Source organism: Geotrypetes seraphini, chromosome 8, assembly GCF_902459505.1.
Source record: "Geotrypetes seraphini chromosome 8, aGeoSer1.1, whole genome shotgun sequence".
NCBI lineage: Eukaryota > Metazoa > Chordata > Amphibia > Gymnophiona > Dermophiidae > Geotrypetes > Geotrypetes seraphini.
In genome coordinates, this window is record NC_047091.1 from 135,794,231 (window position 1) to 135,818,274 (window position 24,044).

Below are 24,044 nucleotides of genomic sequence, written 5' to 3' on the forward strand. Positions count from 1 at the left end.
TACCTCAGGGCTGACCAAAAAATTAAAACAGGATTTTAAAGAAGGGGAACCAAAGACCTAATTGCAGAAACTATTAAAACATACTTTTCAAGGACCTCCCCGATTTTCACCATAGGCTGTAATAGACCATGTGCTAGGGAAATGGTACTGCAGCCTGCTTCAGCTCCTTTAAAATGTAGCTGGATCTGGAAAAGTTCTCTGTCTCAAGCTGCCGGTCAGCTCCCACGCCTAGATCTTCAGGCTGCCAGTCGGACCTTGGTCGGACTGATTCTCTACCCCTCCAGACTGTGACACATGACTTGAGAAGTGAGTGGGGGGGAGGGGGGAGGCAAAGATGCAACCAGCACCCTGAGTGACCCAAAGGACCACTATTGATGCCTGCGCTCAAGCTTCTGACCAAGTCAAGGAAACGAGCAAGTGCAACAGGCCCAGAGCCATGAGCTCCACAAATCTTCATCAGGATACCTGTACAAGTCCCCGAAGGATACACTTGCCAGCTGCAGACTTAAACGTCTGCTCTTCTCTGAGCAGGCAGCACAGCCCCTTTGAACCAGGATCTCAGACACTACAAAAAAAAAAATTTAAAAATCCACGAACAAGCCAAAAAAACAAAACAATCCGCACAACAATAAAAAAAGAAACAGAGCAGATCAGAAAGACATCTTCATGCTTGTTTGCACAAGGAAGAACTGAAGGGAGCAGCAGAGACCATGGAGAAGGAGGTTGAGTTGAAAAGTTATGGACTGACATCTCTTGCAGTATGCTTGCGAGCACAGATGGATAACCCTATGGTTCAGCATACCATAACTATTGCACTGGAAGAAGTATTTAAATTTCCTAATTAAATGAACCTTTCCATGCAGCTTTGAGGCAAACTCAAGTTTTCAGTAAATCCAAAGTCTTCATAATCATCACATTCAAACCAGTGCTTGCAGAGTGTGAAAGTCCTGCTTGCCCAGCCTAAGGAAAGGGAACTCTGCTCACCCAGACGGAAAGGGAGCGATCCTTGCTTCCCACAGCACAACAACAGTAGGGGCCGCTGGACTTTGGAGCACTCCCATTCTTTTGCTTCTTTTTGAAGATTTTTGGATTGAATTTCTATAAAGAAATATATATATAATTTTAATATGAGTAGAAAAATAAAACCTATCACAAGGCTTTCATATCTTCAAGACCATATCAAAAGAAAACATGAGGAATTTGCCAAGTACACATTAAAACCATAAGTGCTTTAGCTACAATGAATGGAAACTTTTCTAGACTGGGGGGAAGGGGTACATCTAGTTTGTATATTTGTTAGTGATTATGTAAAATGCTGTTTTGTATGTTGTACAGTGCACTAAAGAAAAAGCGTGTCATTCTGACATTAGTTCTGATTTGTGCTGAAATATTGAAAAATAAAGATATAAGCTAAAAAAGAAAACAAAAACTTCCTAGATTCCTATGCACACTAGTAGTCCATTATGTCTCCAAACACATTTTAGAGCTGTACCACTGATACACTTCCTGGAATAATACATGCACTTCATATACACAACTGTCGGATAGTGCATTACTTCCTGCACATCCTTACAGTGGTCACTCATTGAGAACATGTAGACCTTTGACCTGAGGGGGAAGAGGTGAAACATAGAGGAAGGAAGTTATTTTGTCAGTGATGAGAGAAGACCAGAATTAGCCTATTGCCTGCACCCCCCCTTATACCATACTACACCTATGGTGCCAGGTATTCTGAAATGCATTGATATATGCACAGCTAGCAAGCAAAGCATAAGAACAAAAGAATAACGATACTGGGTCATAATAACGGTCCATCTAGACCAGTGTTCTGTTTCCAACAGTGACCTGGCAGAAAACCAGATATTAGCAAAACACCATGCTACTGATCCCAGAACAAGCAGCAGCTTCATTGAAAAAAAAAGCCTAAAATACAGACAAACTTTTTCCAGGCCTGCACAAACCATTTCTTTTTCACTGCAGTTTGCCTTTGAAGTTTTATAAGCGATATCAAAATTTAAATAAATCTGAAATAAAACCTGAAACCTGCCCCACATCTGGGAGCCCTCATAGCAGGGAAATGAGCTGATGCATTGTGTGTTCTGCTCACCACCACAGTCACAGCCTTGCGGTGTCCTACAAAGTCCATATTGGTCTTCCAACCATCGCGTTCGATGATCTGAGCGGTAGGACCAGAGTTGTTCATCGCATGAGCCGAGACCAAGTAATGACCATCTGGGGACCAACTCAGGCGTAGGACATGGGTCGTACCACCACACTGAAATACAGAGGTCAGGAATAAGCAATGGAACTCAGCACTGGCACTGCAGATATTAATGGTCTTAATAAAAACATGAGGCATTTTATGGTTCAGGAAGTTATGATTTCAGTTAATTAAAAATCAGTGTCTCACTAGACCTATCATAAACATTTTTATAATCCCTATTCTCAAACACTATTCCCTAAACTCTATAAATGGCACAAAAAGTTGGCACAAATAGGTTCAGTTATGCATGTAACATAATTAGCTAATTGGTGCTATTATTAATATTTGGTCTCAGGCACTAATTAGCAGTTGAGCATATAACTGACTTACTTCCATATCCTGCAAACTGAGCACCTAACTTTTTTCGTGCATGACTCCAAAGGGGGCATGTGAGGGCGTTTGAAGGATTTAGGTGCAGTATTATAGTTTTATTTACTTGCCCAACTGCCATTAGCTAGGCACCAGCATTTACACTAGTTTTTGGCTGGCATAACTGCTCCTGCCCAAAGTCAGGTTGCTATGAGCCCTAAGCCAGTAGTCTGTGAAGGTCATTCCATGCAGAGCACCCTTTACAAAATACTGGCTTAGTACAGATCTTCCTGGTACCTAACCTGGGGTGCTGTTTACTGAATCTGCCCTTATGCCTGGAAGACGCTCATTTATTTTCCTGTCAAACGAAAGGAGGAAGTCTCTTCTATGACAAATCGCTTGGTGCTGCAACCACCTTCTTCCATGTTCCAAAATCAGTATGTATGATGCTGGGCCTTTCTGGCTCTGCTGGACAGGTGACTTTAACTATTCTTTTACTTTTAAAAGATATTTTTACTAGATCAAAAAAGCAAAATTGACTAAATTTGTGACAAATTACTACAAATATAACCAACGTACGAGGTCAGAATATCTGCAAAATAAGCATGCCCACCACATTCTGCATCTTAGTTCTGAATCTCATTTGACTAAAAGTATCTCTGTTTCCTTTTCTCCTCAGACAGTGAGATCTTGGACTTTACTTATACCATGAGGAGGAACTATAGAATTCCCACTCGCACATAGTATTACAGGACTTTATAATACAAGCAATTTGTGTAATGCAATGCACATTTGTTAATGCAAGATGCAAATCATAGATAACAATGGTGTACAGGCAGTCCCCGTTTTATGAACATATGACTTACATCAGACTCGTACTCATGCTCTACCTTTGGTGTCCCAACGTGCCCCTCTCCCTCCATTCTTTGTCCCAAGTACATGCTTCCCATCGGAGGATGTTTACCTTCTGGCCAGTTCCCTCCTCCTTCCAGCTGCAGTTGTTTCTCTGCACAAAGCCGTGGGCAGCAGCTCCTATGCGCATCCTGCAGCTGAGCTGGAAGCCTTCCCTCTGACGTGGGAGGAGCATCCTTTGATGTCAGAGGGAAGGCTTCTGGCTCAGCCGTGGGATGCACGTAGGAGCCACTGTCCACAGCTTTGTGCAGAGAAACAACTGTGACTGGAAGGAGGAGGGAGCCGGCTGGAAGAAAGTAAACACCCGCCAGAAAGAGGCACATACTTGGGGCACAGAATGGAGAGAGGGAGAGAGAGAGGGGCACTTTGGGGCATGGGAGGGAGACCAAACTTTGGACAAAGACTGGAAGGAAGGAGGAAAGGGGCAGAAACTTAGGACACAGAGTGGAGGGAGGGGGAAGCCATAGGATGGAAGAATGGAGGGATTGAAGGAAAGAGATGCTGAGGTGGGGAAGGGAATAGAAAGTGAGAACTGGGTGTCTGAGTGAGAGGGAAAGATAGGTTGCACATGGGAAGATGAAGAGGAGAATTGTTGGGCATAGGGAGGGACAGAGAATTATTGGACATGGTGATGGGAGAGAAGCGAGATAGAGATGCATGAGGAAGAGAGAGATGAAAGGGAGTAATGCTGGATGTGGTGGCGGAGAGGGAACAGTGGGATGGATAGAAACGGATGCAAGAGTGGCCTCAAGGAGGTGGAGAAGGTGGGAAGAATAGTAGGATCTGAGTTACATACAAATTCAATTTAAGAACGGTTTAAAAATGGAATCCGTTTTAAACCCAGGGACTGCCTGTATAGGAAAATATACAATTACTTGTAAAGCTAAATAACTATAAATCCAGTGAATGTGGGGAAAAAACTAGTTGAAGAGCCCCCCCCAAAAAAAAAAGTAGGATGAATGATGGGATGAAGTTTTTGAAATGCTGTCTAGCAATATGGTGACAACAGTGGCACAATGAAGAGCTCTGAAAGCTATTCTATACCGTGGTGCAAGTTGAGAGAATGATGCATCCACATGCACAGTGAGATAAGCTCTGATGCTGTCTGGTTGTGAGAATGGTACAGTGGTTGTGGTACATTTAATAACATATGTGCACATTTATATATTTTTTGTTTTGATATTCTGCTGACTCGCTACAAGCATCAAAGCAAATTACAAAAGCCTAATAGATATATATTATACATGTTTAGATAAGGGAAAGGGAGAGGGGATGAAATTTGATATATTGCTTTTCTGTGATTTCAATCAAAGCATTTTACATAAAGGTACATATTTTGTACCTGGGGCAATGGAGGGTTAAGTGACTTCCACAGAGTCACAAGGAGCTGCAGTGGGAGTCGAACCCCGTTCCCCTGGTTTTCAGGCCACTGTACTAACCATTAGGCTACTCCTGTGATCATAACCTGGGTAAAAGATAAACCCTTCCCACCCCTCTCCTGGAAATACTACAAACCTGTTTAGGTAAATTGATACACATACAGGCTGTGCATGCAGTCCTTTACCCACACATAATTTAAATAATTTTAAAAGAAACCTTTTCTGTGCATAAGTCTTTGTTTCTGCGGATAAATAGTTTATCCTTACAGAGAGGGAACCTACAAAGCATCTCTCTCCTTCAAGTGTATGTGGCTTTATGTTAACCGAGTCAAGCCTCCAGTTCAGGAGATGACCTGGTATATAAACCTAAAGATTGGATACCTCATCAAAAGGTTTGGTGATGCTCGTTTCCAGCTGCCAGTCGATGGTTCTCCAGACCTTCAGGCTGCGGTCATCGGCCTGTGAGGCAATGTACTTCCCAACAGGGTCCCAGGTCAGTCCTTTGACCAAGCCAGAGTGCCCATGCAGCGTGGCAATAATCTCTGGGCCAGGAGGAAGAAACAAGAGTTTCAGAAAGATCTTGAGATCAAATGACCACACCATCAGACGGTGTCAAAAACTAATTGAAAGCTGGCTGCCAAAAGGAGCTGTGAATTGGCCTCTGGGTGGCCAACATACAATTCCCTTATCTATATATTTTTTAAGATATTATACGATATTATACTGATTATATCAGTCCATTTAAATCACTAAACAACCCAATACTATCTGTATAATTCTGGGTCAGGTTAGAGGAGGACCAAAGGCAGCAGTACAAATTATCCATTTAGCAGCGATACTCAACTTCTGAACAACAGTGCTGCTGCGATTACCGATCACTACCTAGACAGGTAATGGTGTTGAATATACAGATTAGTTATGTGCCAGTCAGTGACCTTGCCAGCTGAAAATCCAGTCCCATGTCTGTACAGTAGGGGAGAATTCTACACATACTTTACTCATGGTGTCATTTTAAGGCTAAGCAGCTAGTCATAGAACAGATTTAAAAACAGTACCGTATTTTCACGCATATAACGCGCGCGTTATACACAGTTTTTACAAATCGTGCATAACCTTGCGTGGTATACGCGTGAGCGCGTTTTACAAATTTTTTTTTACATAGTTCCCCCCCCCGACGTCCGATTCACCCCCCCCCCGCAGGACCGCTCGCACCCCCACCACCCCCACCCCGAAGAACCGCTCGCACGTACTCCCACCCGCACCCGTACCCCCACCCTGAAGGACCGCTCGCACCCCAACAGCCTCCTGACCCCCCCCCGCTGACGTCAGAGAAAGGGCGGGACCACCGGAAGACGAAGCAGCGCAGACGCAGGGCTCACACAAGGGCCGGGACCGCCAAGAGGAAGCAGCAGGACACCGGTAGGAGCTTCTACATGATGAGTGGGGGGGGGGGTCGGGAGGCTGTGGGGGTGCGAGCGGTCCTTCAGGGTGGGGGTACGGGTGGGAGTACGTGCGAGCGGTCCTTTGGGGTGGGGGGGTGGGTGCTTGCGAGCGGTCCTTCGGGGTGGGGGTGCGAGCGGTCCTGCGGGGGGGGGTGAATCGGACGTCGGGGGGGCATCAGGCTTTCAGGGTGGGGACAGGACTTCAAGGGGGAGAGGAGAGTCGGGGCGGGGGAAAGGAGAGTCGGGGTGGCCAGAGGAGAGTCGGGGCGGGCGAAAGGAGAGTCGGGCGGTGACGGGAGAGTCGGGGCAGCATGCGCGGTATACGGGTGTGCGCGGTATATAAAATTTGTTTTACATATATGTCGGTTTCCCGCGCGTTATACACGGGTGCGCGTTATCTACGTGAAAATACGGTAGTCACTTTGAGCCAGATTTTCAAACCTTACTGTGCCTTTAACGATGGTCGCTAAACCGGTTCCAGCCGGTTTAGCGTGTCAGTATATTATTGACCAATTATCAGAACAATTCACCGTGGGGTCTTTTCCGACCTTCCTAGCAGACTCTGACTCTGCCATGCAAATGTAGTACAACGAGGTCTTTAGAATATAAGAACATAAGAATAACCTTACTGGGTCAGATCAATGGTCCATCTAGCCCAGTAACCTGTCCTTACAGAGGCCAATCCAGGTCACTAATACCTGGCAAAAAAACAAAGAGTAGCAACATTCCATGCTACTATTAAAATGGTAGAAAACAGGCTCATTAATATTTAAACGACCACTCTGGGCGATTCTCTAACCTCATTGAATTACATTTGCGGGCAAAATTTTCTAGCAGGGTCTGAGCTATTGCAGCCTTACTTTCCGGTCAGTGCTTGAGCACTGATTAGCTCAGAAAGCAAAAATGGAACCCAACACTTCTGCAGAAAAAGGATAGCAGCCAAAAGCAAAGGACTGTGGAACTAATGTTCGTGATGCAAGATTTCATTCTAACAGTAGAAAGTGACACATCAATGATATCCACATATGTATTAAAGGATAGGGACCCATGTTTCGACTAAACCATCTTCCTCAGGGGTCCTAAAATATGAAGATTCCATGGTAAAAACAAATATGGATATAAAACGAACTACTGGAAATCCTTGTGATTATGTAGTTTCATTGCTGAAAAGCACTATGTGAAAGTAATGCTAGGCAGAGCATAAGACTGGTAGGGTCTAAGCTGTTGTAGCCTTACTTTCCAGTCAGTGCCTGAGAATTAATTGGCTCAAGCACTGACAATAAAGTAAGGCTTGACAGCTCAGCCCCCCACCACACACTAATTAAAAAAGACCCCCAATTCCTCCCTCCCAACGAACCCCCTCCCCAGGGCCATTCAATGTGATGCCCATTTCCTCCTACCATCGGTAGTCCCCCTCCCCCCGCACAATCAGCAACAGCCCCTACACCTTTAAATTGAGGGACAGCTGAAGGGATGCCCATTCCCTCCGGCTGGCAGACCCACCTCTTCAAAATGGTGGACCTTCCCCTTCTCAGTGTATCCTGGGATGCCTGGGAGAGGCCTAAGGCCCTGACTGGCTCAGACACCTAAAGCCCTGCCCAGGGGAGAGGCCTTAGGTGCCTGAGCCAATCAAGGCCTTAAGCCCCTCCCAGTGCATCCCAGGATGCACCAGAAAGGAAAAAGCTCGCCATATTGAAGAGACAGGACTGCCAGCCAGATGGTGTAGGCATCCCTCCAGCCATCCTTCAAGTTCAAGGTACTGGGGGGGGGGAGTGGGTGACGGTAGCGGCAGGAGGGAGTGGGCATTCCTCCTGCTGTCTTTCAATTTACAATTACGAGTTGTTGGGGTGTGGGGCAGAGGACCCCTGCGGTGGCGCAGCAGGAGGGAGCGGGCATCCCTCACTGATCTTGTACAATGGCAGGTGAGGAGGGTGTCGCCGGGAGGGGGAACTTTTCTTTTTGCTGCTCTCCCTGCCTGTTAATCAGCTGAGCCGGCAGGATTTGGGGAGACCTGCAGCTCAGTTGATCGTGGCAGGAAGAGCAGCTTTGACAGAAGGGAGGAGCTGTGTTTAGCGATTGCTCTTCTGAGCAATTCTCCGCACAAACAGCATAATAGCATGCAAATTATATGCATGCTAAGAATTGCCCGTAAAATAAAAATCGCTCCCACTAGGGCCACTACATCAACTTGCCGGATTTTACCGGTGAAGTTTGAGAATCCAGCCCTTTGTTTTTAACCCATTTCTGTGCACTTCCAGCTCAACTGGGTTAAGGTGTCACACATAAAAAAAGATTTGCATTTAACCTGATATTTAGCCATCTTTAATTTACCCCACCCCTGTCCTCTCACTGTAGTGGTAATCTTCTGGCTGAGCAGGATGGAGCCAGCCTAACTGTACACTTTAATCAATTATGAGGTGTCATCTTGTATCATGACTGAGGCTCTTTCCCCTCTACTATACTTATTACCTGTCTACTCAAGAAGATAAAGCCAAGTTTAGATACTGAGCCCATGCCCCTCCCGCTACACACACACCCACCCCAATGTTGCGAAAGTCTTTAATCCCAATGCATTTGATTAATATGAAACTGTAATGTAAAGACTTCCCTCTCTCAGCTGTAACAGGCCAATCCATCAAATTATTTAGCTGGTGCAATACACACCCTAAGTGATTATCACACATAGTGCTGCTACACCCAGGCAGAAGAAAAGGCAGAACTGCTTCCATCTCTGTTATATAAGCAACTTGTTAAAACACAGCAAGAAGAAATCCATAGGTGAAATGCTGTAAGGAAACAGATCTTATCTTGCACCAGTGTATTACATCACTTTACTAGGAGGAGACACTCTTAAATCATAGAGGCAGGTGGATCTAAACTAAACTAAACTAAACTAAGCCTTAAGTTTATATACCGCATCTTCTTCGGAAATGGAGCTCAGCACGGTTTACAAAGCTTAAAAATATAAGAAGAGAAAGGAGAGAGATTTACAGGAGCATATAAATAGAGGGAATATAAGCAGGGAAATAAAGTTATATGTTAGAGAAAAGCCAGGTTTTCAGTTGTTTGCGGAATAATTGGAGGGAGCCCAGGTTCCGCAGCGGGTAGTGAGATCGTTCCAAAGGCCCGTGATTTTGAAGAGAAGGGATTTTCCCAGTTTGCCTACATAGAGAATACCGTGTAGAGAGGGGAAGGATAGTTTATGTCTGTGGACGGATCTGGTGGTAGCAGGCCTCGAGGCGTTAAAGGATAGTGGGATTAGAGGAGGGAGGATGCTGTGAATGATCTTGAAAGCCAGGCAGGAGCATTTGAAATGAATTCTGGGAATCACTGGGAGCCAGTGAAGGTTGGTTAGGAGTGGGGAGACATGGTCAAATTTGCGTTTTGCAAAGATCAGCTTGGCTGCAGTATTCTGGATAAGCTGGAGTCTTTGAAGACTTTTTTTTGTTAGGCATAAATAAATGGCATTACAGTAGTCGAGTTTAGAGAGGATGATGGATTGGACAAGGACGGCGAAATGTTTTTGGCTTAAGTAGGATCTTACTTTCCTCAGCATGTGGAGGCTGAAAAAGCATGATTTTGCCAGGGAATTGAGGTGATCGTTGAGGGAGAGACAGCTTCAGGAAGACATGTTACTTTATAAACCTTGCCTCTCCTGTCCACCATTTCTGATTCTGTACAAATGCAATTGAGAAAAGCTTGTTGCTGGAAGGTTCAGAATCACAATATCATGTGAAGGGGCATTTTCGACAGTGCCTCTAAGTCCGACTTTAGACGTCCTGAGAAGTATGTCCAAAATCCAAATTCCAAAAACGTCCATTTTCCAAAATGTCCAAATTCCGAAAATATCCACTTTTTGGGGGGGGGGGGAATCATCTACTTGGACATCTTGGCCATCCAACCTTAGTATGCTTACCTTTTTAGGGCATTTTCAACCACAAAAACATACAAGTTTAAAACATCCAAATCCAGACCATTTGGACTTGGGAGGGGCCAGCATTCTTTGAAGATACTTTCAATTACAAACTCCAACCCACCTTCTAAGCACCAATATCTGTCTTTATCATTCTCTCTGAAATTCCCTCACCTGAGCACTGTGTATAAGAAATTACAGGAACAATTGATGTCTTTTCAGGCAGCCTCGTGGATTAGGGATCTGACTCACATATTCACACTTTAAAATTCGTATCAACAATTTCGATGTGCCTTAAAGACGCATCTTTTTACGGAATCTTTCAGAAGTTAGATATTGGATGCTTATTCATTTGTATTACTAGTCTCTGTGGACCGCATAGAACTTAATGGTATTTGCGGTATACAAGTGAGTTTTTATGTTATGTTAATTTATTGATGCACTTTCTTGTACAGTTTGTCTTGACTAGACTGTAAGCTCTTTTGAGCAGGGACGGTCTCTTCTATGTTTTGATGTACAGCGCTTTGTATGTCTAGTAGCGCTATTGAAATGATTAGTAGTAGAAGTAATTGACTGGTCACACAGACACACCAACATAACAGTGGGGCACCTTAGAGGGCACTGCTGTGAACTTCACATAGGGTGCCAGAAGTACTTCTCACCATAATCCTCTTCTAATGTACAGTGAGCCTTCCAAAACACCCCTAAAACCTACTATACCCACCTGTCTACCACCCCAATAGCCTTTATGGCTTCTGGTGGCACCTATATGGCAGTATAGTAGAATTTTGGTGGGCTCACACTTTCCATCATAAATGTAGTGGTTAGAGTCACTTATGGGCCTGGGTCCTTCTCATGGCTCACTAGCCCACCCACCAGGCTACTTAAGATACCTGTGTGATGCTCTACTAGGATTTCCCATACCAAATGCTGCTGCTCTAGAGACAGGTATGTACTGTTTCATTCAGATATTGGGGAGGTGGGAGGGGGTAAGTGACCACTGGTAGAGTATGGGGTAATTACTTCATTCCTCCAGTGGTCATTTGGTCAGTATGGTTATCCTTTTAGTGCTTAGACACTTTTAAAACAGGTCTAGCTCCTAACGTCTTGGACGTCTTGGAAAAAGTTCAGTTGTCACTGCAAGATGTCTAAATCTAAGCACGCCTAGAGGTAACCCATAACACGCCCCTCCCCCTTGAATTTTGGACGCACAGTGGCTAGGAAGCCTTGCAAGATGTCCAGAAAGTCCATTTTGAAAATTGGCACTTGGACATTTTGGCGAGAAAAGCATCCAAGTGCCAGATTATGTCATTTTTTTAGACGTCTTAGTGGTTTGAAAATGCCCCCAGTAGTGAGCTGGGAACTGATTCGGAGAACTACTGTGCAGAAATACCCACCATTTCAGAGTAAGGACTGCAGTGTTCATAGACTTTATAAAAGAGGAGAAGTATGTATACAAACTGGGGCTCAGAAATAGGTTTTAAAGGGAATATTCTCCCCTTAACCCCAGGGTCAAGCTGGTACAAATTAGGAAGGACTGTGGCAGGCCTGGCGACTCAGTCTCAATGGCTGTGCACTACCTTGAAAGTATTTGGATGTGATCTGCAGGCCTAGCTTCTACTTCCTGGAACAGTTGGGCATGGAGATACTGTGGAGGCAGCATTCAAGGATTCTGAGGGGAGGAAGTTTCAGCCATCGCTTAACTGTAATACCTACTGATCATACTCAGGATCTACATAGAGACACAGTTTGTGGCCCCTGTCACTATCCTGCAAAGAGTTGGGAGGGCTTTAAAAAAAAAAAAAAAACAACACAAAAAAACAAACTCTTGTGTAGTTGCAAATGAAGATTCAATACATTGTAGCCCAAAGAAGCCTACGTACCTGAATGTAATTTGCCTTGAGCTCTAACTGAAAAAAAAGGTATAAACCAAATCCAAATAAATTAAAGCCCCAAAACAACAGAAGGCAACTATCAGATCCAAAAAAAAAAGATTAAAGTAACACGGGAGCTAAAAGACATCACCTGAATCAATCACAACCATGTGTCCATACCTGGGAATTTAAGTGCATTCCAGATCACCACTGTGTTATCCACACTGCAGGATGCTAGCCAGGCATCATGAGGGGACCAAGCGACATCCATCACATCTAGCACAAAGAATGTCCAAGTATTAAGAACATTAAAACCTATAATGCAAGTCAGGCCACAGCTTCATCTACGTCATCATCCTACTAACACTGACAGTCATCTAATAATGACACCCTTCACATCAAGATTCTCCTTCCAGCTGGGTGCTGGATAGTAAATCAATAAAGTTGAAGATTCGAGTACACTCTCTTGCTGGCATTAATGGTCAGAAACCAGCACAACTGTTCTTTCTATAGGGGGCGCCAAACTTGCCCAAAGCTGAAGAAGGTATAGCTTACAGGCAGTGGCATAGCGAGGATGAGATGCACCCAGGATGGTGGCACCCCTCCCCAACCCTCCTCTCCCCCCTGCTGCGCCGCCCCTTCCCTTCCCCCATACTTCTAGTAGTTCACTGCCATGAACCTCAAGAACTTCAATGTGCTCCTCGTGACCCCATCGGCTCTCCCTCGACGTCACTTCCTATGCACGCCACCCAGAAGTGACGTCAGCAGGAGAAACTGCACAAAGTAAAGCAAAGAAAAATCCAACGAATCTGCAATGAAAAACGAACACCGAAAGCAAAAAAGAAACTGTAGATGGAAATGTACAAGGATAGGAGTCTTTATTAAAAACCATATAAATAGCAACCCCATTCGTTTATCCATGCCTTTTGGTCCTGTGTGAAAATCAAACATTTTTGGAGGCAGGTTTTATCTTATGTGGAGCGTGTTTTAGGTTCTATGCTTCCCTTTTCGGCAGCTGGTCTCTTGCTGGATAAGTATGAGGCCTTCTGTTTACCTGATTCGGGTCAGCGGCAGTTTATGAGACGGGTGGGTGTTTTGGGGAAGAAAGTGATTCTATCTGTTTGGATTGGAGATACTTTGCCCTCCTTTTGGGCTTGGAGGAATCGTTTGCATGCTCTGTTGCTGCTGGAGCGGACGGATGCGTCTTTTAACTTTCAAAGAAAGCGCCAATTCCTTCGGATCTGGGATTCTTACCTTTTTTCATTATCACCACGGGCTCGAAGTGACATTCTGAATTCATTGTAATTCTTTCTGAGGCCCGGGCTTGTTTTCATCCTTGAGGGGGCACCGGGTATTCTTCCTTTTCCCTCCTTTTTCTTTTCTTTCCTTTTCTCTCTTTCTTCTCTCTTTTTCGGTGTTGGAGTTCACTCTTTATCTTTGGCAGTGGGTTATATGCGTCTGATTCAGACTAAGGGGTTTGGGATGGGGGTGGAGTGGGTGGGAATGTTGGATTTGATATTATGTATCTGATTGTTCTCTTTTGTTACTATGGTTTGTTTGTTTGTTGGTTTGTCATCTGTTCTTTGATAATAAAAATTGATTCAACATAAAAACCATATAAATTTGTAATCCTTTGAAAATGACTCTCATATACATGGAATGCAGATCCTACATGGTCCGTGTTTCGGAGAAACACTCCTTCCTCAGGGGTCCGAGATGTCCAATATATCACATGGTGATGCAGAAAACAATGTAGTAAAATGGTCATCAAAATTCTCTCCTTCTGAACTGATGCACCGAGAGATTTTTTTGCATCAATTTCGAAAATTTTGATGACCATTTTACTACATTGTTTTCCTCATCACCCTCTACATGTGATATATTGGACATCTCGGACCCCTGAGGAAGAAGTGTTTCTCCGAAACACGGACCATGTAGGGTCCGCATTCCATGTATATGAGAGTCATTTTCAAAGGATTACAAATTTATATGGTTTTTAATAAAGATTCTTATCCTTGTACATTTCCATCTGCAGTTTCTTTTCTGCTTTTGGTCAGCAGGAGAAACGACACGGTTGCGAGAAGCACTTTGAAGTTGTTGCTCGTGACGGTGAACAACTAGAAGTACAGGGGAAGGGAAGGGAAGGGGGGCACACACGTGATGAGGGGAGGAGTAGGAAGAGGCAGGGCAGAGAGGAGGAAGGGTGCTGGTGCCCCCACCAATATGGCGCCCGGGGCAGACCTCGCCCCCTCCCCCTTACTGTGTCACTGCTTACAGGGAAGTTTGAGGCTGCCAAATCACAATAATGTGTGTTAAATGCAAACTAACTCAGTTTAATAAAACCAGCCCGCAATTTGAAATATAATTTGATTGCTTTGTGATCTGCACCAGCAACTTTCTTGACAGTAGGAACTGAAAATACAAGCTTTTAACAACTCAATGAATGCTGCTCCCTTCCAGATGAGCTCACCCCCTGAGTGACTGCGGAGAATGGATACACATCGCCATTGCTCAACATTTGCCAGTTTACTGCTGGAGCCAAACACGGTGCTGGGCCCAATGTACCTGCATATTAAAAAAAACATCCCAAAGACAGTCTTAACAAAATAAGCCACTTTGCTTTGGCTCATTACTTGTCAAATAGCTGTACCAATGCACAATAAATATAAATGACAAGAATAATACTTTGATACTGCTTAAGGTACAAAGAAGACTTAAGAACTGAAATTCCTCACTCTGAGGGGTCATGAAGAGAAACACCTCAGAATTCAGGGCCTGCAAAAGTGCGACTGCTTAACTCTGTTCCCAGACATCGCAAACCTCAGCATGTACCTTCCCTGCCTGCTGTACACATGTGCCATGTGAAAGAGCTCATGAGCTCCTGTGAGACAGACTGTCAGCAGCAGAGCACTGAATGCATTGGTTCTCACTCATTAATATTTATTTTAAAATTTTCTATTCCACCTGTCAACTAGGCAAAGGTAAAATTATGTAATTACCTGTTAATTTTCTTTCCTTTAGAAGCAGCAGATGAATCCAGAGACCAATGGGATAGCTCACATCTATCAGCAGGTGGAGATAGAGAAACTGATTAACAGGTGTACTTATTTGCTGGCACTCCTCCTGTCTCATCAGTATAGCTCCTTGCCCAAGCACATTTAACCATCAATAGGTATAGCATGTAAAAAACTTCTTTCCCAGAACATATCGCAAATAGCAATGATACAGAATACAATCAATAAGAACACCCAATCACTAAACGTCGCATACGAAACAACTGACAACCAAATACCAGAAAGGGTGGGGCTCTGGATTCATCTGCTGCTTCTAAAGGAAAGAAAATTAACAGGTAATTACATAATTTTACCTTCCTTAGCAAAGCAGCAGATGAATCCAGAGACCAATGGGATGTAGCAAAGCAATCCTCGATCTGGGTGGGAAGCAAACGCCGCCTCCGCAACAACCGAAGCACAAAACGCCCCTACCGTAAGTGCCCCCACATCCAAGCAGAAATGAGGAGAGAATGCACTCTCGTACGACCAAGTAGACACGAGACAAATCTCCTTCAAGGAAAAACCCCTGGGCCGAGCCCCAGGAAGTAGGCATCGCTCCTGCAGAATGGTCATGAAGTCGTTCACCAACTGCTTCCCTGCCAGCAAGCAAGCATAAAGAATGTCCTCCTGGACCCATCGAGCGATGGAGGCTTTGGACGCCGCCATCTGTTTGAGGCGTCCCTTGAAGAATACCAAAAAAGGTTATCTTAACAACAAGAAGAAATTAGAAACCTTGCTCGCAGAGAATGCTACGCACTTTCAAAAAAACCAGTGAGGAAAAGTATGTCTCCCCAGTTCTCCTCCCAGGAAGAAGGAAGGCAAAGTGAGCGTGTCATAAAAAAAAGGATGACACCTCCTGAGAAGTAATTGTGGTACCATCTGAACTGATACCCCAGATTATGGAAATCAGAAATAGGCTTCCCCGCTGAACAAGGCCTGCAACCCGGAAAACTGCAGAGCCAAAGCAATGGCTACAAGAAACCCCGTGTTCTATGGCACAAGGACATGAAGCCTTCGGAACTGCGAAGAAGCACCTGAAAATTGCATTCCGGACTTTCTAATTGGTGTACAAATATACCGTAATCCGTTTAGGAACTGAACTACATGAAGCTGAGAAGTAATATACCTGGCTCTTGTCACCAGGTAAGAACGGCACTAGAAGCGGAAGAGAATTGAACGCTAAGCCCCCGGCAATGCCCCTGTGCCCAAAAAGGAACTCCGGAAGGGTGCAAATATGGAGAAGTATCCAAGAAAGAAAAAACCTCCAAAGGGAAGCAGAAGCCACAGGTTAAGACGTCTGTAGCGCCTGGATAAGAGAAGAAACAACCTGCTTTGCATAACAGGTCCGTCATGACTATTCAAAAGCTAGGTCGTAATACCAAAGTAGCACGAATATCCATATTGAGCGGACCCTAGGTGAGCAAATCCGGACATACTCGTAAACTTCATAGTCCGGCTGTCGAAAGACTCATCAGATCCGCATCTCAAGGATGGCGCAGTCAAGCCAGAGATTCTACAAATACTGTGCCCGGAAGCGAGCTCGAGATAGCAAATCCCAGCTAAGATCAGCCAGGGGAAAACACTGAAAAAAGGGAGAAACGAGAGGCGAGAAAGAAGCCCCGCTGCTACTCCCTCAGACTCCCCGTCCCTGTGCCGGCTGAAGAAGCTAGAAAGCTTGGAATTTTGAGACGAGGCCATGAGGTCCAGGACCAGGAGATCCCGCCTCCATAAAAAGAGCTGGAACGCCTGAGCCAAAATTCCCAAAATCTCAGATGTAGAAGATTTCACTGCTGACTGTCCAGCACCTCTTATTTGTATTCATTGATTCTAATTTGTAACTTATCGCTAACTGTCCAGCGCCTCTTGTTGTAAACCGCCTCGAACTACCCTGGCTTTGGCGGATATATAAGAAAATTCTTCTAGAGCGTACACAGCGCCGCACCTATTAACATACACAAATGGGCCATGCTCCGAAGGCACGGAGAGAAAGTCTATCTACATTCTTTCCTGACTCATAACATGAATCGCCAACAGAAGAGGAAGATGAGGGTCCACCCATCGAAGTAGAACCACAACAGTACCCGCCAACCGAGTACAGCACCTACTGCCCAGGCTGTAGAGAAACACCCCCCTCATAATACAGACTGAAAAGACCTACAGTGTCACTCCGGAAGAATGGTCTGAAGCTCCAGAAAGGTAGCCTGACCATGCTCCAGAGTAGACGAGCGAACAAGTCCTGAGTCGCCTATTAATACCAGACTCCTGGAGCTGAGGATGGAAGGTATCCAGCCCCCCAACCCTACAGCCCGGGATGTGTGGTGACCATAAGCTAGTCCAGCAAAGACCGAGGCATGCCTTTGCCAAGAGAAATCTCGGTGAGCCACCCAATCCTACAGAGCTATGCTTGAGGAGCCTACCAAAGAATTGGAGCCCTGAGATATCGGGAACCACCGGAACAAAGCGACTGCTGGAGCAATCTCACGGGAAAGCAAGCCAAAGTTCTCAGTGGAATCACTAACCTAGATCTAAAAATCTGGACAGAATCCCATACGCATGTTCTAGGGGACTGAAGAAGGCAAACCTGATATCGTAATCTGTCGCCCCCGACTCTGGGAAGAACCCCAGTCCTCTCCCATTTGAACAACATCCCCTGATGTTCCAAGGATTCGTCCAGGAGAAATGAGCTCTTTGGAAAAGTGAAGATTCACATCCAAAGAATGGAAGAAAAGAAGGTCAAATAAAAGAGATCACCTGATCGTGTCTGACAAAGCCACCTGGCTGGAAGACATCCAAATCAATCAGTCTTCTAAGAAAGAAAATACCGGAATTTCCGGTCTGTGCCAAAACGCCACCACAGCCAACTGCTCTAATAATAAAAAATGGTCATGGAGTCGTGGCGCGGCCAAACGGCATCAGACAAAACTGATAGCGCTGCTCAAGGAGAGCAAAGCGAAGAGAGAGCAATTCAGTGCCCATAGCGAAAGTGTAAATACAAACTAATGTACTATAATGAGAGCCAGCTCCCCCATCTAAGGCACCAAAAGAAGTCTGCCGAAACCTAAATTGCTGCTCGAGAATAACCAAGCGCATATCCTGCCAATATGGTGGCCAGATGTGAAAATTCAAGTAATCTCCCAGTTCCCTTTGGAAATGTTCAACTTCGAGAAATTAAGAGATTCATATGAAATCTAGTGCTAGTCTGATCAAGTCCCCCTTTTTAATTTTGGGCCTCATGAAGCAAAGGGAACCACTTCCCTCAGATCCGGAAGAGCTGAAACCATCGTCCCAAATACCAGTAACCCTGAAGGGGATCCCGCACCAGCGTCACCCCGGAATATTCAACACACAGGAACACCAAGAAAGAATCCGAAATGGGAGACAGGAACGCAAAGGCGCAAGAATTGTCAAAGTCCCGTGACTTGGCAATATTACAGCTCTTGTTCTGCGAGATTGCATACAGAGCTTGCCGCGGAATTAACGGCCCCTACAAAGTGAAGCAGAGGTCAGGGAACGAGCTGGAGGAAAACCGTAAGCTCTGATCAGAATACAGGAACACTCCTGAGAACAAACTAGTCATGCAATTGAATAAGGACTATGAGGGAAGTCTGAAAAATAAGACTAAGCTTTGGCAGCCTGCGGAACCTGAAAACCGCCTGCAAGCTGCTCCAAAATCCAACCGTTCTTAACGGGGAACCTTTTTTTTTTTTTTTTTTAGTAATCAAGGCGGCCCAGGGAAGGCAACAAGGTTGAACACCCCTGCTGAAAACCCTGCCACACTAGAAACAGCAAAAGACAGTCATGTCCGCAGGAAAATGCAAAAGTCAGCATGCCCCATATGTACCGAAACAATTTCCACAACGCTACCAGACACACTCAGCGCTGCATAAAGGCACCCACATTAAGGAAACTGTCAGATCTATCTAGGCCCACCCTGTGGAGACAGCGATAGAGATTGAGGAGACACCTGAATAAAGCACCGGGTAATCGCCTATGACTGACATAAGTCGCACTGTGAGTTGCCTGCTACCGACCCAGAACGGAGGAAATCTGAAACTGGGTGGTGAAACAGAGAGTAGATGCTCCCTCTCTTCCAAGCGCCTGTAGAGACTCCCAAAGAGCCAACACAAACGGGTCAAAAAAGAAAAATCAACTCGGGAGACTTCCACACACCAAGCTGCACTGTCTCAGACATGTAGAGAACCGCCATAATTTCCGACGCATCTGCCCCGAAGGCACAGAAGCTGCGACAGACGCCAATAAAAGTCCACTGACAGAGAAACACACTGAACGCTGCGGTGCTTCCACCAGCGCCGGTGTACAAGCTCAAGCCACATGTTCCTTGCAAGACAGCGTCTCCTAGGAAACAGTTAAAATAACTGGCCAACGGGATAAAAGAAGACGAACCACAGTAAACACTGACTCCCAGTCAGCCTCGTGGGGAATGCTAACCATGCTGCGGTGAACCCAGCAGAGCACGATAACAAGCGTGAGACTGTGCCGCGGACAACTGCTGGCCCCAACTAAACTCGCTGAAAAAACATAACCGGAGCAAACCGACATGGCCGGAGCCCTCATACTGGAAAAGCAATGTTGCTGAGACCTAGCAGGAAAGGATCAACCAATTTAAAAAGTTGGAGCCCACCAGGCGAAAATAAGTCTAAAACATGAGCAAACTGTCTCAAGTGCAGTGAGTCAGAAATCAATAATCAAGGTGGCGAACCACGCGACTGCACAGCCGCAGTTTCCACAGAATTCACAGCTCCAACCCACTAGGAAATATAAACCACAGTTCAAAAAGAAATACTCACAACCTTGTCAGCAGGGCTGGCAGACGCCGGCAGACACCGGCCGAGCCCCACAGGAAGGGCACATTCACATATAGTAAGTTAGGTCTCTTTCACTGTTTTTTTTTTATTTATTTTTTTTATATAAGGGAAAGAAGAAAAAAGAGAGACCTAAGTAAACCCTCTATCACCGGAGGGAGGGTGGAGGCAGGGACAAGGGAGGGCCCAAGTGTAACCTCCAAAGCCGGCACCGATTAGCCGGACACCCCTGACTCACTGAAGAGAAGATCTCAACAGGAGAAATAAATCAACCAGCTCACTGAAGAGAAAGCCTCAACAGGAGAAAAGAAAGGCCCCTTCACAGCCAGAGTCCAGGAGCTAGTGGAACAGTGACCACACCTGCTGGGAGATAGAGAATACTGATGAGACAGGAGGAGTGCCAGCAAATAAGTACACCTGTTAATCAGTTTCTCTATCTCCACCTGCTGATAGATGTGAGCTATCCCATTGGTCTCTGGATTCATCTGCTGCTTTGCTAAGGAATTACAAATGAATGTACATAAAATGAGACCTACAAAAAAATACAAATTCAACTAAAAACATACTAAAATGCAAACTCAGTAAAAAAAATTAAATAAGCAAATAAAAAGATCCTAGGAAAAGTACATTAAAGCAGGAATTCCTTATCAATAGAAGTTTTTTACAAATAAGTGAGGTTTCAATAGTTTTTTGAATGTTACAAAGTTAGAACATAATCTTAATGGTCCATTCAATGCATTCCACAATTTTGGGCCAGCTAAAGAAATAGCTGATAATATATGCATGTGAAAGAAAATGGGTCTCAATAAGTTAGATTTCTTCATTTAAAGGACAAGCTCCATGTCATAAACATGGAGAGTCATCCCACAGACCACAAGTAGAACCCCTTTATATCCCCATTTGTTGTGGACCCCATGACATTCACTGAAAGGGTGGAGCAGGCTCCAGGTAGTGAAACATGGTAATACTGACGCTGCTCGTTTCCACAACATGATGAGTTTGTCATCTCCACCAGACGCCAGGTATACCCCGCTGTTTGACCATCGCACGCAGTTCACGCAGGCTAAAAACAAAACAAAAGAAACCCCTTTAATCACTGAAATGAAAGCCACGTGAGAAATGCTTGCAAGCAATGGATTTCACTGTGATGGTGGTATTAGATTTCTCATGTACCCAGACATGGCTTGCAGCACTAGCATGTTTTTAGGGCCTGGTTCACTGAGCTTTCTCTTCACAGAGACTGTATGAGGGAAAAGACTTTGTGAATCAAACACTTGTTTTTCACATAACCTTTTTTCCTGTCAGATAGTGATTAACACCATGGCTGTTCTGTGTTGGTAGTGGCAAGTACTTGAAATGATTTGGGTGCTACCAGGCATGAAACATCCTGAACCACTTCCTTTTCCAGCTTTCTGGTCTCTAAGAGCAGACACAATGGCCAGCTGTCAGCTACACATGTCCAATACTATCCCACAATACTGTACCTAAGTGATTGTCCATCTGGCAGAGCATCTTGGGAATATTTTCATTCTTTTCATCTTCTTCTTTGAGGACAGGAGCCATGTTCCAGATCACAACCTTCCCAGAGTCTTGCCCTGGAAACAGAAAATCATCCAGGAACACAAAGATCAAACATATCTTATCCAAACAGCCTCACTTAGCAGGAGGATTGCTTGTGGCTTATTAGCAGCTAATGAGTCTCTGACTGAGGCAAACAATCCATGGTCCACATTAAAATGACTTTCAAGAGCCTTTTTCCTAATAGTTACATCAGGGGTTCTTAACCAGAGGTGCCCACAACATCAATGGGTTTAGAAAGAGGTCATATGAAGTGCAGAGAAGGGTTTTAAAAATCCTGAGGCAATTTATTGAAACTACATGGAGTGAAGGAAGTAATAAGAACAGCTACTGGAAGAATAATTTTGTACTACTGTAATTTTAGTGACATGTTAGCAATTAGTGGCTAACAATTAATGACATACATAGCTACCAGCAGTCACTAGTAGAACACATGGTTTAGGAAGGGGTGCAAGGGTTTCTTTGATCAGTTAAAGTGAAGCAGGAACCAAAAAAGGTTAAGAACCTCTGTATTAATAATAAAACTTTGCATTTAAGTGAGATCTAATGAATCAATTCTAAGAAGATAAATGACTTAATATACTCAAACTAAATGTTCTGTGGTGGTGGAGAATGAGGCCATGCTGTGCGAGATGAGCATACCTCCTGCTTCCTGGTGTCAAAATATAAGAATAGTTTTATTCCCAATTCCTGCTAATGGTGATGAACAAAGGACAGCAATGTTTAGATAAACCAGGAGAGCTGCAAAGAGCATAAGGAAACAGTCCCACAGGTGGAATTAGGGTGGAGGTGAGAGATAACAAGCGGGGTAATTTTATAAAGCATTTTTCATGCAAAACCCTGTTTCAAGCAAGTAAAAGTCTCTTATAAAATTATCCAGGAGTTGCTCGTGTAAAAACTCTGTAGTCATAAGAATGCTGCTACTATTTGCGTTTTTGCCAGGTACTTGTGACCTAGATTGGCCACTGTGGAAACAGGATACTGGGCTAGATTTATGTATTTATTGGAAAAATTTATATTCCATTCTACCAACATTTCTAGGCTGATTCCAACAAACATACATCATTTATAACAAAGACATTTAAACAGCAATTACTTAATAAACTTCAAAACACTTAATAAAAAATATATATAGGAAATCAGCATTGATATACCTCCCTAAACAAAAATGTTTTCAACAAAATCTTGAAATAGTCAACATCACCAGGCCCTCACAGTTGCTCAGGTAATTGGTTCCATAACTGTGGTCCACGCACATAGAATATATATTTCATATATTCCTCGCAGTAAGTTCCGTGTTGGTTGATAAATACAAAGGAGTCTAACAAAACTGGACATTTCCTGCCAATCAATGTTTTAAAAACAAGTAGCAACAATTTATAACCAGTGCAATTCTTTAAGAACAGGAATGATGGGGTCAAATCCAGAAGTTCCAGTAATTAACCTTGCCACAGAGTTTTGAGCAACCAGTAAAGATCTCAAACATTTCTTACAAACACTCATTAGCAAGGAATTACAATAGTCAAAATGTGGAAAAAACCAGACTTTGAATAACCAATTGAAAATTAGAACTGGTTAACACTGACTTCAAATGCACAAAAGCCTCAGCTTAAAAAAAAAAAAATTTATATAAGAAACATACTCTTTCATCTTCAAAGAAGTATCCAAATATACTCCTAAAGTTTTAAGTGTTTTTACAAATGAAATATTCACTTCCTTAAATGTAACCATCGTTGGAAAATCTTAGATAGCATGACTCAAAAGCAAAATAATTTTCGTCTTTTCCACATTCAGCTTAAGACGATTATCATACAGCCAGTTACTAATCTTATCTAAAGAGAAATTCAAGAAATCTAATGTTTCAGCATGAACATAAGAATTGCCACTGCTGGGTCAGACCAGTGGTCCATCATGCCCAGCAGTTCGCTCACGCGGCGGCCCCTAGGTCAAAGACCAGTGCTCTAAATGAGTCCAGCCTCACCTGCGTACGTTCCGGTTTAGCAGGGAACTTGTCTAACTTTGTCTTGAATCCCTGGAGGGTGTTTTCCCCTACAACAGACCCACTCTCTGGGTGAAGAAGAACTTCCTTGCGTTTGTACGGAATCTATTCCCCTTTTAACTTGGCAAAATCTTAAATACAAACAGTTCATCAGCAGCATAAAGACGAAATTCAACTCCCAGAGATTCCAACACTGCGCAAAGCGGTGTAAGAAAAATATTTTAAAATGTTGCAGAAACATATGAACCCTGAGGAACACCACGTTTCATTAACAAATACTCTAAATAATTTTTCCCATCCGACACACAAAAATAATGACTGTCCATAAAAGGTTGAAACCAACTGTACACTGTACCAGTAATCCCAATTTTACTCAGTCTGTGCAATAAAATATCATGATTAACTGTATCAAATGCAAATGATGCATCTAAAGACATTAAAACAAAACTGCCATCTCTATCAAATCCAATGCGAACAGTATCTAATAGAGAGACAAGCA

General features: G+C 44.1%; 1 protein-coding gene across 3 annotated transcripts in view; it reads right to left on the reverse strand.

The window, feature by feature from the left end:
- LOC117364668 (protein HIRA) overlaps positions 1-24,044 on the reverse strand; it is a 111,607-nt gene that overhangs the window by 79,057 nt on the left and 8,506 nt on the right. For all 3 annotated transcript variants that reach the window (XR_004540293.1, XM_033954121.1, XM_033954122.1), the window contains exons 3-9: positions 21,453-21,563; positions 20,941-21,031; positions 14,563-14,657; positions 12,273-12,368; positions 5,245-5,405; positions 2,108-2,275; positions 985-1,098 (exon numbers count right to left, since the gene is read on the reverse strand). Coding sequence is in view for 2 of the 3 variants with exons in the window: in XM_033954121.1 (XP_033810012.1) it covers positions 985-1,098; positions 2,108-2,275; positions 5,245-5,405; positions 12,273-12,368; positions 14,563-14,657; positions 20,941-21,031; positions 21,453-21,563 (836 nt within the window). In the remaining variant the exon portion in view is untranslated. The remainder of the gene's footprint in view (positions 1-984; positions 1,099-2,107; positions 2,276-5,244; positions 5,406-12,272; positions 12,369-14,562; positions 14,658-20,940; positions 21,032-21,452; positions 21,564-24,044) is intronic.